This window comes from Epinephelus moara, chromosome 9 (genome assembly GCF_006386435.1).
Source record: "Epinephelus moara isolate mb chromosome 9, YSFRI_EMoa_1.0, whole genome shotgun sequence".
NCBI classification, from domain to species: domain Eukaryota; kingdom Metazoa; phylum Chordata; class Actinopteri; order Perciformes; family Serranidae; genus Epinephelus; species Epinephelus moara.
Window position 1 is genome coordinate 34,841,560 of NC_065514.1, and position 15,499 is coordinate 34,857,058.

Here is a 15,499-nt window from a genome sequence, read left to right on the forward strand (position 1 = left end):
GATTTCTGTTGCAAGAGGACAATAATCCAAACAGTTCAAACTAAGTTTTAAACTTAAGGTCCAAGTTTAAAACAGAATTAAGATTCATTTATACTCCCTTTACATATGAAAAAGATAATTGTTTCAAAAACCGTCACTGCCCTTATACTTCCATGCGTCCTTCACGATGGCACAGATACAGCCAATAGATGGCTCTAGATGGCTCTCAATGAAAAGTTTCACACAGCAACAAAAAAGGCAACCGTGGAAGAGGTCCAAAGATTGTGCCTTGAAACAGAGGCAGCATTGTAGACAGTGGTGATCTGTGCGACCATTATATACATCCCAACATGTGGATGGAGAATTCTTTTCATTATATTATTGATTTGTTCCATCCTGCCATTATTTAAATGCCTTCGTCATCTCCTACAGTAGTATCTCACTTGAACTATGCTACACTGCCTACACGATCTCCGGTGGTGCCGCTCTGTTTTATCCGCATCTGTAAGCTTTCAGAAAACGTGCATAAATACTAAAGAAATTAATGCAGAGGATGGACAGAGAGCTCTGTCTGAATCTGTCTCCATCTCCATATCTAATGTTGAGCATAAATGAGCTCTTAGGCTGAGCTGCCATGAGGACGCCTCAGGAAAATGTTAAAAATGCAAATAAGGTGATGATTTTACAGCCAGACTTGGATGTGATACATGCAACCTGATCTCACAGAAATACATAACATGACCACGACCTCTCAGCACCACATACCACTGTTATTATTTTGTTGAAATTACGTGCCAGCACCACTGAAAACAGTGCCAATGGAAAGTCAGTAAGGATTGTCTGTCATGGTGGACACAAGAATTCACTGTTTCACCAATACCACGCAGTGGGTGGTGGTTAATCTTAAAAGCCCATAGGTAGTATAATGGGCAAAAAAGTCTGCGTAGGGAGGAGGTCGGGGTGGTAGATGGGTCAACAAACATCATCCAGGAGTCCCATGTGAAATGTGGAGTTATTTTAACTTAACGCACTTATGTCCTTTTGTAGCTCCGTCACATTATGTACTTTTGTAACTTCACAATGTTCTTACATCAACCATGTAAATAGTGTAGTTATTTTATGTGAAAAACTGAAGACTTAACTAAGTAGTGTTGGTGCTCAACACATACGTCACATCAATATGTTGATGCAGTGTTCAGAGGTCATGGTCATTTCATGTATTTCTGTGAGATCACATTGGATATTTAATGCTAAGTGTAGAAAAACTGCTCAACCCATCAAAAGAAAAAAAACTCATCCACCCATAATTTATTTTCACTGTCACCACTGGGTAAAGCATTCATAAGAATGGGATGGACGTACAGACGAATGGACGGACAACTCGAAAACATAATGCCTCTGGCCTTGGCTATTGTCGGTGTGGAGGCATAAAAACAATAAACTAGAAGTGGGAGAAGAAGTAGAAGAAGAAGAAGAAGAGGGAAAAAGAAGAAGAAGCTCCCTCTGTCCTCAGCAGATAGTATTATGTTGCTTAATCTCTACATCTGTCATCACAAAACCATCACACATTCATTGACTAGGCTTTACAGTATTTTTTGAAATTCAGTTGTGTAGCAGGAACACACTGATTCGGTCCAAAAAATGTACTAATTTCAACCTTACTGCAATTCTACTTCCTCTCCTATCTGATTCCCATCTGGAAATGCCATGTTGCCTAGAATATCTGGCACATCCTCCTTCCTGCTTTGTTTTGTCGAGGAGTTCAGAGAGTTTTTCAGAGCAACATGTGATGGTTGCTTATACAAGGGAGCCTTTTCACTCAAAAATAAATTCCCCTCTGATCTCCCGGGGCACATTATCACAGCCTCTGTGTAAATCAAACTGTGGTCACATCTCCACCAAAGCACAGAGATATTATGACTTTTATACCACCAACTACTTCCAGCATCACAACAGCAGGCTGTGTGTTAACATAATGATTTCTTTTACTATTGCTGCTCAACAACAGTTGTTGTTTTGCCACTGGCCACTATGGCTTCACACCTGTCACTGCCTGCTGGCTACTGACAGGGCTGGGTGGGGGGTGCACAGTAGCCTCATTGGCAAGTAAGGTCACTGTAATGGCAACATATGTAAAAGAACAAAGTTCTGTTTTTCTGACTAGGGACAGTCATTCAGCTGAACTATGTTTCCTCAGCCTGTGGGGCAGAGTAGTGGAGTGTGGTGACTGTAAAAGCCACAGCATATGATTCACATCATTTTCACACTCATCAAACCATTCAGTGATACTCATTGTGCATTGGTTATATTACTGACCTCATTTCTCCAGAATCTACTGCTGTAAAAGACTCAGCAACAGAATGTATTTACGCCACCTACAAAAATAAATATCAGTTTAAGTGTCTCTGTCTCTCTTTATGTCTAATTTTGTCATATGGATTACTGTAAATTTATTATGTTGATCTGTTCTGTTCGACATCTATTGCATGTCTGTCCGTCCTGGAAGAGGGATCCCTCCTCAGTTGCTCTTCCTCTTCCTGAAGTTTCTGCGGCCCTCAAGAGGATAAGCGGTTACGAAAATGGATGGATGGATGAATTGAAGTGTACGCTATACTGAGAGTATTTTCACTGCTTTACCTTTTCGTCAAATAGTCGGTTCTGGTTTAACTCCCATTAACGGTTTCGGTTCCCCATCTGTACTCTCATCAAACCTAAAAACAATCAATATCAGTTTGGGTGTATGCTACATATTCATTGGTATATTCACTGGTTCACCTTGATGTCAGAAAGTGATGTTCAACAGGGAAATGAGGCCGATATATCTGCTCTTCAAAGTCAGACTTAAAGGAGCTATATGTAAGAAATCTAAAGCAAATAGTCATAAAATCATCCTAATATGTCACAGAGACTAAGGAATAATGTTCATATAACATACTGATCTCACCGACAACAATAGTACAGCCAGAATATTCGCATTTAAAAAAATATTTTACGGTCCGCAAATCATGTTTATGTTTTGAATTTGAATATTCTCAACATAGCGTACACTTAAACTGATATTGATGTCTTTAGGTGGGACTTTCTTGTGGCTAAAATATATTTTGTTGCTGACCCATCCGCAGCAGTATATTGTTCTGCTTATGTGTCACATTCCAGCCTGCTTTTCCAAACTGGGGCGTGCCAACTGACATCCACTGTACGTAATATACTGACTATGGATAAGTATCCCATACAACCCCACTTCAAAATTCCAAGGTATACCCTTTTTATAGCTTGCTTTTAATCATTCATTCTTTGTTACTTCTTTTGTGTATCAGTTTTGATAGATTTAAATAACTGGGTGTGTGAGAGGAAAGAGTTGAAAAACAGTTGTTTCTTAACAAAAATGAGCATATCATCCACAGAGCTGCACATACAACAACTACTGCAACATAACTTTTATGCGTTATCTGTTTGAAACATATATTCTGATTAACAGTCACCACGGTCAGGACAAGATCATGTTTTGGATTAAAATATTAAAGTACCCGCTTTTGGGGCATAATCCCTGCTGGGAACACAGCAATGGCTTATTAAAAAAACACCCACATTTGACAGGAAACACAGCAGTGACTCGCTAAAAAATAAAAAATACAATGGTCAGCAGCGTGGCAGGTGTCTCGCCTAGGTGTCACGCCATCCAGTACCCCCCCTCCACCTCCAAACGAAAAAATCAGGTCACATAACATCAGTTTAGAAATGTTGATATGATAGCTATTAAACGTGCACAATGCCAACATTTTCTTCTGGCGACTGGGCTGGAACCATATTCTACCACTCAATCATTATGGTTGCTAGTTTTTACGATATTATCTTCTACTTTCTGTTTATGTCAGTCTACTCAATCAAGCTGGAATGATGCCAAATTAAGATGAATGTTTGAGCTGGGAAATATATAAACATTACACTGATATTGGTTTTTTTTTTTTAAAGATACATTTTGGGGCATTTTAGCCTTTAATTGATAGGGCAGTCAGGTGTGAAGGAGGGGGAGGGAGTGACATGCAGCAAGGGGCCACAGGCTGGAGTCGAACCCGGGCCGCTGTGGCAGCAGTCTTGTACATGGGGCGCCTGCTCTACCACTAAGCCACCGACACCCCAATATTACACTGATATTGTGATATCAGACTAGATATCATTTCAGATTTTGGATATAGTAATAACATTAAGTGTTGTCTTTTACTGGTTTATAGGCTGCATTAAAGTAAAGTGATGTAATTTTCTGAACTTACCAGACAGCTGAAGCTATTCTAGTATTTGCCTTTACCCACTGAGTAATTATATCCACACTACTGACGATTATTTATCATAAATCTCACTGTGTAAATGTTTTGTCAAAGCACCGGTAGTCAACCCTAGCCTAGAAATCCAGACCCAAATCTAGAAAGATTTAGGGTCTGGCTATGAGTAATGCAAATGGCCAAACTCGTGGGACGGCACCAAGCATGCATTTGTAAATATCACTGCACGCAATTGGATAACACTACGACCAATCAGAACAATAAACGGGGTGACATATCCAGAGCGCTACCAGCAGAGCTAACTGGTAGATTAGACTCTTGCTGTATCCGGTCGGCAAAACAGCAAAAACGTCCTTCTTGCAAAGGAAAGATTCGAGCGCCGTCTTCCAAGTCTAACTCGTTCATTGGTTTCAAACAACTGGTGTTCATCCGTAGCCATCTTGCAATGTATACTGACTGATTCCGGACTTCGTTGTCGCAGCGCTGTTGTCATCTGTTTAGCTCGCCTCTGACCCGCCTATATCAGATACACCGATGTGATTGGTGCAGCTTGGCTCCAAGGGCATGGGTAATGAGCATCATTACTGATTGCCAGAGTGACTTGTTGAGCAAATTCAAATTGTGCTCTCGCGAGAACTCCAGACTTATAACAGACAGACTTATTTCCAGGGTAAGTCAACCCTACAATATCATCTCAATATCAATATAGGTATACTTGGTCAAAAATGGTGTGATAATTATTTTTCTTCATATCGCCTTGCCCTACTAAATGTATTTCTCTAACTCTCAGTCTGATGTGTGTGTGTGTGTGTGTGTGTGTGTGTGTGTGTGTGCGTGCGTGTGTGCGTGCGTGTGCGTGCATGCATGTGTGTGAGAGAAGATGCTCACGAGCACAGATCTCTCCATTCTCATAGAAGCCTGGGCAGCACTGGGACTTTCTCCGGTACATGGTCTTGGCTCCTCTTCGATATGCTGTCCGATAGCTCACCCTGCACACAGACAGGAAGTTAAGTCACATATAGGATCAGACACTTAGTAAAGGAAATGATGCACACACAGTGCTGGTTATTCTGCCCATTTTATCATGTAATACAATATGTGGAGTGGAAAGTGGAGAGTGGATTGTATATATATGGAACCGGCTGTCTTGAATCTTTTATTTCTGTCCGAATGAAGACGTGATGCCAAAACCAGTTTGTGTTTAATCAAAATCATGCAAAATTAAGTAAAGGCTTTTAATACACACTATTTTTGTGAAATAGAACAGATTATATTATATTAAGAATAGCTTATTACATTGCTCTGCTCTGCACTGCTCTGTGTATCCCCCTTCTCTCTCACTGAATGTTGTTAAAGCATTTGAACTAAATGCACCTGTAGGTTCATTACAGGTTATTTCCCCTCAGTTTGGTTCTCTAAAAGTGGCTGACACACAATACCATCAGCTGACAGAATCAATAACCACAATAGACCATGCAGTTTGTTAAATGGACCTGAAAAGTTTACCAGGACCGAGGATTTCCAGGTTTGAGGATTAACAATATGTATAAATATTGTATTATATTATACATTCAGTAGCCACTTAGGAAATCCAATATAACAGCTCAGCCATATATTCAACCTTTGCAGCTATAATAATGGTCCCACAGGATGGTAGATAGAATGATGGAAATATGCATGGCTAGATATTTCGGTTAAATGGTAGGCATGGGATGAGCTGTGTCTCAATAAACTGTCCTATGTTACTGTTCTTATCTGGTGTGGAAGTCAGAAAAATGCCACAAAGTAGCAAAGTAAGATTTGCACACAGAACAAAAAAAGATTCAGACTTAAGTCGAGACTTCAAAAATCTCTATTTTACATGTTGCAGGGCTGCACAAACAGTGAAAAATGTGCAAATGTGCAAAACATTTCAGTCCAAGTTGGACTTTGCTGAGTGCAGAATGAGGAATGCATACTTGATAAAAGAATTATTTAAGTTCCAAATCTTTACTGATGTACATTGTGTAATTCATTAAGAACAAAATTACATAACAATGGTCGGTGGAAACCAAAATCATCAACTCACTGAGGGTTGGATTCAAAATCACACTGAAAATCAAAGCACAAAATTGAAATTACAGGCTGATCCAATTTGCTTGAATATTATCACGTCAACTCATAATGTAACTCAATCGTGTGTATGGCCCCCGCATGCCTGTATGCAATCCCGACAACATCTGGGCATGCTCCTGATGAGTCGGCAGATGGTGTCCTGGGGATCTTCTCCCAGACCTGGATCAGGGCATCAGTGAGCTCCTGGACAGTTTGTGGTGGTACTTGGTGGCATCAGACGCACCAATACATATCGTCCCATAGGTGCTCAATTGGATTTAGGTCAGGGGAACAAGAGGGCAGTCAATGGCATCAATACCTTCATCATTCAGGAACTGCCTACACACTCTTGCCACATGAGGCCAGGCATTGTCCTGCACCAGGAGGAACCCAAGGCCCACTGCACCAGTGTTAGGTCTGAGGACTGCTCTGAGGATTTCATCCCGGTACCTAACAGCAGTCAGGGTACTGTTGGCTATGACATGAAAATCTGTACAAACGTCCAAGGATATGCCCCAGACCATCATCGACCCACCGCCAAATTCGTCAAGCTGGATGATGTTACAGGCAGCATAGCATTCACCAAAGCAAACTTAGTGAACCGCAGACCTGCAAATTCTGGTGTTCTCTGGTGAATGCCAATCCAGCTGCACTGTGCTGGGCTGTGAGCATAGGTCACATTAGAGGATGTCAGGCCCTCATGCCACCCTCATGGAGTCTGTTTCTAACAGTTTGGTCAAGAACATGCACACCAGTGTCCTGCTAGAGGTCATTTTGTAGGGCTCTGGCAGTGCTCGTCCTGTTCCTTCTCACACAAAGGAGCAGATATTTAGTGCATGTATAGGTCCAGTTTGTGCATGTGTGTGTTCGGACCTGTGTGTAATTGACAACAGAGTGTAAAATTGAATTTCCCCTCGGGGATTAATAAAGTATATAAAAAAAAAAAAAAAAAAAAAAAAANTATATAAAAAAAAAAAAAATAAATTAAAAAAAAAAAATACTGGTCCTGTTGCTGGGCTGATGCCCTTCAACGGCCCTGTCCAGCTCTCCTCATGTAACAGCCGGTCTCCTGGTATCTCCTCCATGTTCTTGAGACTGTGCTATACTGTGATGATTAAGTGTTGCCTTAATGTTTTTTGTATAGGGGTTACTCTTACAGGTGCACTTGGTAAGTTATCAGCAGCTTGATTAAGCACACATGAAGACAATTACCAACATGCCACATCATGACAAGTCCAATGGCAAGTGCTACGAAGCATAGTCTCAAACAAATGCTGTTATACATACATACACACAATAATGAAATGACTACATGAAAAGTGGGGTTAGTTGGTATGGGGAGACAATAAAATGAGTCACAGAAACAGGTCATATCCGATTCTTTATTTAAGCCATTGGGATGGAGTGTTTTAAGGTAAAAGATATATCTGCAGTCACACTGGAATAGAATGTGGTCTATATTACCCCCACAGCAATGACGAAATATCATGTCAGTGCCACACAATGCCAAATCTGATACAGAATGATTATAATCTGAAAAATGTCTGGCCATAGCTGAGTGAGGATCAGCATGGCGGTTGACACTTTTATGTTCATTGATCCTGAATCTAAGTTGTCTTGTTTTACCGACATATTGAACACCACATTTGGTGCATGCAACAAGGTAAACAACATTGCCAGAGCTAGATGTTATCAATGTTTTGCTAATGTTTGTACTTCCTGCATTGTGTGCACATTTGCACAAATTTTCACTGTCTGTGCAGCCCTGCAACATGTAAAATAGAGATTTTTGAAATCCAGACTTCAGTCTGTTTTTGTTCTGTGTGTGAGTCTTTCTGGCGAGCACCTATTTGTTAAGTTGGCAATAAACAGTCTGTTTTTATTTTTGACTGTTCTTACTGTGTGGTCATGTGTTTGCTACTGCATATTTATTATCAGTACAGCATTACCATGCCAAAATAACATATGTTTGACAAAAATAAAAGAAGACAAGATGTTCACAGTGCTGATTACCTGACTCAAGCAACTTCCATTTCTGGGAGGTGGTTAAACACTGTGGTATGGTTTGGAAAATGGCTGACAGGTAAGGGAAGTATTCTCTACTAGGGATGCACGGTATTGGATTTTTTGCAAATATCTGATATACTGATATATATAAACTTATTTGGCCAATAACTCACACCAATCTCGATACCAATCTGGCAGCAGTAGCTCAGTCCATAGGAACTTGGCTTGTGAACCAGAGGGTTGCCGGTTCAAGTCCCAGCCCGGATCAAAATATATAGTGTGGACTGGTAGCTGGAAAGGTGCCAGTTCACCTCGTGGGCACTGCAGAGGTGCCCTTGAGCAAGTCACCGAACCCCCCAACGGCTCAGGGTGCCTGTCCATGGGCAGCCCCCTCACTCTGACATCTCTCCATTTAATGCATGTAAAAGGTCCTGTTTGTGCATGTGTATTTCGGGCCTGTGTGTATATGTATATGACAAAGGAGTGAAAACACTGAATTTCCCCCTTGGGGATTTATCTTACTATATAATGACAAAAATTCTGTCTGTGGGTGTGTGGGTGTGTCTGTGGGTGTGTGGGTGTGTCTGTTCCACGTTTTTCTCCTCATTGACTTGGTCAATCCATGTGAAATTTGGCACAGTGGTAGAGGGTCATGGGAGGATGCAAATGAAGCAATATTACATCAATTGGCCAAAGGAGGGCGCTATAGCAACCAACTGAAATTGCAAACTTTGAATGGGCATATCTCATGCCCCATACGTCGTACAGACATGAAACTTTGCACAGAGATGCCTCTCCTCACGAGGAACCCATAACTTCCGGTTATATAGATTTTCCGTCATTTTGAATTTTTTGAAAAACACTTAAAAGCGATCTCTTCCTAGGAAGTTTGACCCATAGATATCATATAGAGTAGATACCTCGTTGACGGCTTCGGCCCTTTTCAGCGATGCGTCAACGTCGCCGCCATGTTGGGGAGGTCACGCCCAGCTGGCTAGTACTGTTGTGTATGGAGATAAGTCTTCAGCAAACTTGGCGTGCTCACTCAAAAGTCTCAAAGTGTAATTGGGTGCCGGCCCAAAAAATTACAGCAAAGCAGAAAAACCCGACAGCACTCACTGATAAGTATAATACTTTTTAATATAGTGGATTGTTGCTGTTATCCTCCGATACCCCTAAGGGGTTTTGTGGATTAAAAAACTACACTGGACTTCTTGTCGGCATGAGGGTCAGTGAGTACTGTCTGTATTTTCATTCTAAAGTGGCCATTTCCTAATGCTGAGGACGGCTACGAGCTGAGCTCCATTCGACTGCTGCTGTGCAATCCACTATATTAAAAAGTATTATACTTATCAGTGACTTACTTACTTTTGAGTGAGCACGCCAAGTTTGCTGAAGACTTATCTCCATACACAACAGTACTAGCCAGCCGGCAGTGACCTCCCCAAGATGGCGGCGACGTTGACACACAGTAGCCACAGGAATGAGTCATCTATGATTATATATATCTATGGTTTGACAAAAGTTGGAAAACGTACTAAAACTGAGCTTCTATAAGGCAATAAATATTGCGGAGGGCGTGGCTCATCACATAAAGGTGTATAACATCTCAAGGGTTTACCGATCACCACACAACTTTGTAGGCCTATGACCACACATAATCTGAGGGGACCCCTCCATTATTGACCCCATCAAACAAAATGGGGGCGATAGAGAGCTAATTTTTTATCTAGGTCTAACCGCCATATCGATTTTTACTAAACTTGGTAGATATGTAGAACAGGACGCCTCAAGGTGACTGGAGAAATTTAATTCTAATTGGCAACTGGGTGGCGCTTTAACAACAGAAAAACGCTTAAAAATGACTAAAATGCGACCGATCGCTGTGGCTCCCCCTGTGGACGGATGTTTGTTGTTTTTTTCCTAATTTTTGGTATGACTAAGTCAATCAATCAATCAATTTTATTTATAAAGCCCAATATCACAAATCACAATTTGCCTCACAGGGCTTTACAGCATACGACATCCCTCTGTCCTTATGACCCTCGCAGCGGATAAGGAAAACTCCCCAAAAAAAAACCTTTAATGGGGAAAAAAAAACGGTAGAAACCTCATGGTATGGTACGCTCTACATAATCATGGAAACTGTCAGTGTGTCATTCTGTCAGTCAGTCATTCTGTCTGTCCCACATTTTTCTACTCACTGACGTGGTCAATGTATGTGAAACTGCACATAGGCATTGAGGATTGGCATAGGTAGAAGGTGACAAAGCTACCAATGGGTATGGACGAGTAAAAGTATTTTTTTTTAAAAAAAAAAAAGAAAAAAGATACATCTACTTTTTTCTCTCCCTAATTTTAGTGATCATCTAATCTCTTCTCTAGTGCAATTAACATCATATTATACATGCATACTGGTATGATGGTCCAACAGCAGATGGATACATGAATTAGAATTCTTGTCAATGTATGTAAAATTCAATCATTGTGCAAAAATAAGAAAAAGCATGTTGGCTGACTCTGATAGTTCATTTTAAAGCGGATAGTGGCTGATACTGATGAAGTACTTATATTATCATGCATCCCCTATTCTCTCTCCACACACACACACACACACACACACACACACACACACACACACACGGACACATGGATACACGGACATATTCTGGTCTCAGTGATGGGGTCCTCACCTGTGTCTGGTGCACTTAAACCAGTTGAGGATGTCAGTGCAGCTGGTGTAATAAATCTGATCAAAGGGATGGGCGTATGACTCCTGCACTGTCACCGAGTAACTGAAAGAACAGGAAGAGAGAGATATCAGACATGAGGAGCAGAATCAGTATGTGTATGTGTGTGTGGGCCAAAACAGGATTAGATATGAGCAGCTTTTCCAGCAGCCACTGTACTCTGTGTGGCCCTCCATCAGTCAGTATGGTTTAAAGACTTGAATAACTGTATCTCACCAGCAAATTAAACAGACTTTGTGGGGGCGGTGACAAAAGCCACCTTATGACTGTCTCGTGAACGGCTCTTACCACAGCCTCCGTGGGGGCATTCATTTTTCACCTCAGTTACTGTATCACTTATGGCTCCAGTTAAAGATTATTTTCATTATCGATTGTTTATTATTGTTAGTCGTAGTTTACCTACAGTAAATATATTTACTGCAGGTTGTCTGCGTGGTATTTTGATTGAGTAGCCCACATAACAAATTACTTTAGAGACAAATCAATTACCTAGTCACCTGTTTTTCACATTTTTTTTTATCAAATGATCTCAATACCACATTTGTATTAGTAAAACTAGGGCTGCAACCTGTGGTAGAAGTACTCAGATCTTTTACTACAATAAAAGTAGTAAGTACTCAGTTTTGGGCAAGTTACTCTCAAAATGTAATAAATTACATATTACTATGAACATTCCTTTGAAAGTAATTAGTTACTATACAATATTACTCTCTGTGTAGAGTAATAAGTTACTTGTTACACTAATTTACATTACACTACAACATTACTTTAACTAAAATAAGCTCAGAGGAACTAATGTTCATTTTAAATGGATGATGGTCATCTTGTTGCACAGCAGGTAATAAAAGCACAGAAGCTTTATTACAGTTAATTTCAAATCCAGTGCTGCACAGGTCTGACCCATTCATGCATTCACATACAACCCCTGCTTATATTAATAATAGCATAATGATATAAAACAATAAAATAGCCTAGACCTTTTTAAATAAATTAACATTCTTGGAGGGTCATGCATAGGATCAAAGTCTGATAATTATGAGATATGGATCAATATTTGTGTGGCGTATGATATGAAACACAATAAACACATATTAGGCTTAGTGCAACAAATGGAATGACGTGTGATTAAGTCACTATGACAAGCACAAATTAATACACTAGAGGTGGAAGACCCACCTAGGCACACCGGGAACCTGTTGGTTCCCGGTGTGCCTATCAGCTACAACAGCACCGGAGAGAGACTTATGCACAAGAAAGAAATTGTGTGCCAGCATTGCTCTGCAGTTGTAGGGTATGTGAATGGAAACACATCCAACATATACTAACATCACTCAGATGTGTTGATCATTGGGACAAGAACAAATCAAACCAGAGCCCAGCTCCTTATCCCCGATGCTTTCAGGCAGTCTTAGAAAGCAGGAAAGGATACGTTGTAGACGTTGCATGTGTATTAATGGAAACACACTGAACATGATAATGCATAGTACGGCATCATCAAGACATGTAGCCCCACAGTGCTCAGTTGAGAACGGGGCTTTACAAAAAGGTGCTGACCAGGTGCCGCAGCAGAAATCCAAGAGACACAGCATCAAAAAGAACAGATATAGTGAGGTGAAACGCCAAACAAGAGTGAATCTAATGATGGCTTTTACTTTCACTTTGTTACAAAAATAACCAACAATCCAGCATAGAATTGCTTTAACTGTGAATTTTAGACCTCTACAAATCTAAAGCTCAATGCAATAAATCATTTTTAGAATTTTTCTGAGATTCCTTTTTTCTGTTGTTCTTCTTCAGTTTGAATTCTTCAAACAACACAAAGCAGATGGTTGTAATTTGAGGAACATTTTTAAAGAGGGTTAATTGTATGGGTTCATAAATTCTGAATAATTTGCATAATTACAATAAGTTCCCTGAAAATAATTATGTAATTTGGTTCTAATAATGGGAAATAGAAACACTTATCAATTAGTATGTTTTTAGTTAATTCATTCCAACTACTTGTCGTGGGTTTTCTCCAATTGGTGACGCTAAATTACCTGTAGGTGTGAATGTGAGCCTGAATGGTTGTCTGTCTTTATGTGTCAGCCCTGTGATAGTCTGTCAACCTGTCCAGGTAGGACCCCACCTCTCACCTAATGTCAGCTGGGATAGGCTCCAGCCCCCCGCGACCCTGTACCTGGATAAGCGATTATAGATAATGAATGAATGAATGAATGAATAGCTGTCTTAAAGTCAGTGCAGAGCCAGTCAGCTGAACATGCAAAAATGTAAAATGTGTCTACAGGCAAGCCTTCAATTCAACATATGTGAAGAATAAAGTTCTCAACATGAATAATAAAGAATATTTACTTGCAGAAATTTCCTTACAAGGACATTTCTAGTTCCCGACTAAAAGTGTATTTACATCGTTATTTTCAGGAAACATCATAGGAAATTATTAACAGACCCATAAATCAAAGTGGTACCACTTACTTACACTTTGAGCAAAGAGAGAAAAAAACCCAGTATTACATTTCTGTTTTTCTCAGCCTTTGGTGAAAAATAAAAAACACCAGCAAATAACCTTTAAAGGTACCTTTTATGCCAATACAAGAACGTATTACTATATAAGTTCCTTAAACAATATGCATTTTTCCTGCTGCGGACTGACTTCAGATGTTTTTTAAGATACCATTTTTTTAAAGGCAGGACATGAATTGACTTTGTGCCATAATTTTCCTCACATCTTAAGATATGAGGCTTTCTTAAGAAGCCTCATTATCACTAACTTGTTAGACTACGTGTCTCTTCACTCTCTGGTCTTGCTCTGAATCTGTCTCAGCAGGCAGTCTGCAGGACAACATGGCAGATGGAGGCTCTGAGTGCGTATGCAGCTGTTTCCTCAGATTAGTCTGTGAAAGGCAATATAGCTGGGAAATCTGCCTCCACCTTTCTTCTTTAACATCTCACTTAATGGATTTCCAAGCTCCCTTTTAATTTGGAAATCAGCCAAGAGATTAATTTCATTTGTTTAACTCTTTTTCAAACTTAAATAATGATTGGTCTCACTCATTAACACTTTCTTTCATGTTTGTTTAAACTTTATGCAAACTGAAATGTAAAAACAATTGAGGCACAATGTGTTGATGACAAAGAGAATGAGAAGCTTTAGAAACATGGTTTCTAAGCTAGCTGTTTCCCCCCTGCTTCCAGTCTTTATGCTAAGCTAGGCTAACTATATCATGACTCCAGCTTCATATGTGAGCGGAGATTCAGACTGAAAGCAGACCTGCTTTAAAACGGTGCAGGGGTATGTGTTGGTTGGTGTTTAAGGTAGCATAAAGACAATAGACAAATTGTCAAGCAAATTTAAAGCACACTTTTAAAATGTTGCACAAAAGAAATGCGAATTAGGCACATTGCCATCAACATTACACTACGCTACACTTTTTACATGGCAATAATCCATCAGTAAACAGAGAAGAAGAAGTAAAGGTTGGGAGCTGTGAACAAAACAAGTGGCCTTTCACCGTCTAACCATCAACAGGAAAAAGATTTTCAGGAATTTGTTTCAATATAGCAAGTTTTAATTTTTATTCTTGTCAGCTGGGATTGGCCATATTTCATGCTGTCCGGAGATGAAGACTAATTAATGCAATGATTCTGTAAGCTATTTTGTTGAGTTGCATCTTAGCGAGCTGCTCAGAGTAAATTCACAACCCAGTCTCAGTTCAAAGTCATCAAAAACTGGCACTTGGTCAATGACAGACACCAAATAAAAATGCCATCCTTTCACGTCGGCATGATATGCGGCCAGTTGCAATCATTGTTTAACAGTGCTCCGGGGCGTTAGGAGGAAATGACAACAACGAAAGTTAAGGCAGCTGAAGTCTAACTATGGTGGGCAGGAAGAGACTGTATACAAACTGTACATTTCCTGTGAAAATGGAAGTGTATTTTGTGAAAACAGACAATGCAGCCTGAAGTTGACAAGGTGTCTAAGAACTGTTTTTTGCATTACTACGCACCTTGGGTTTCTGCATTCAAGGTGCCTGGTGTTTTTTTCAAACCCTCTAGTTGAAAAAAATTTAATTCCAAGCAGAAAAGTGCCCCTCTACTCTACTGCTCACCTCTACTTATTTTCCATTGTCCTATCAGATGATTTGAGATGCAGGCTTTCTGTGGTGGTCACAACAATTTAACAGTTGGTAAACAATGGAGGAGAAACTGGTGGTAGCAGTTGCTGGATACCCAGAGCTATATGACTTCACAAACCCCAGTTACTACCATCTCAATAGAAAACAGCAGGTGTGGAAGCATGTCAGAGCGATACTTGAAACGGCCATCATGGAGGTGAAGCTCCAGGACCAACCGATGGTACTCCTCATGATCCACCCTCCTTTTTAG

The 15,499-nt window shown here is 40.2% G+C and overlaps 1 protein-coding gene across 1 annotated transcript in view; it reads right to left on the minus strand.

Annotated features, from left to right (window-relative positions):
- The window catches only part of megf10 (multiple EGF-like-domains 10), a 138,746-nt gene that overhangs the window by 90,094 nt on the left and 33,153 nt on the right, over positions 1 to 15,499 (minus strand). Inside the window, exons 3-4 of the mRNA XM_050052658.1 lie at positions 11,054 to 11,155; positions 5,148 to 5,248 (exon numbers count right to left, since the gene is read on the minus strand). Coding sequence (XP_049908615.1) covers positions 5,148 to 5,248; positions 11,054 to 11,155 — 203 coding nt within the window. The remainder of the gene's footprint in view (positions 1 to 5,147; positions 5,249 to 11,053; positions 11,156 to 15,499) is intronic.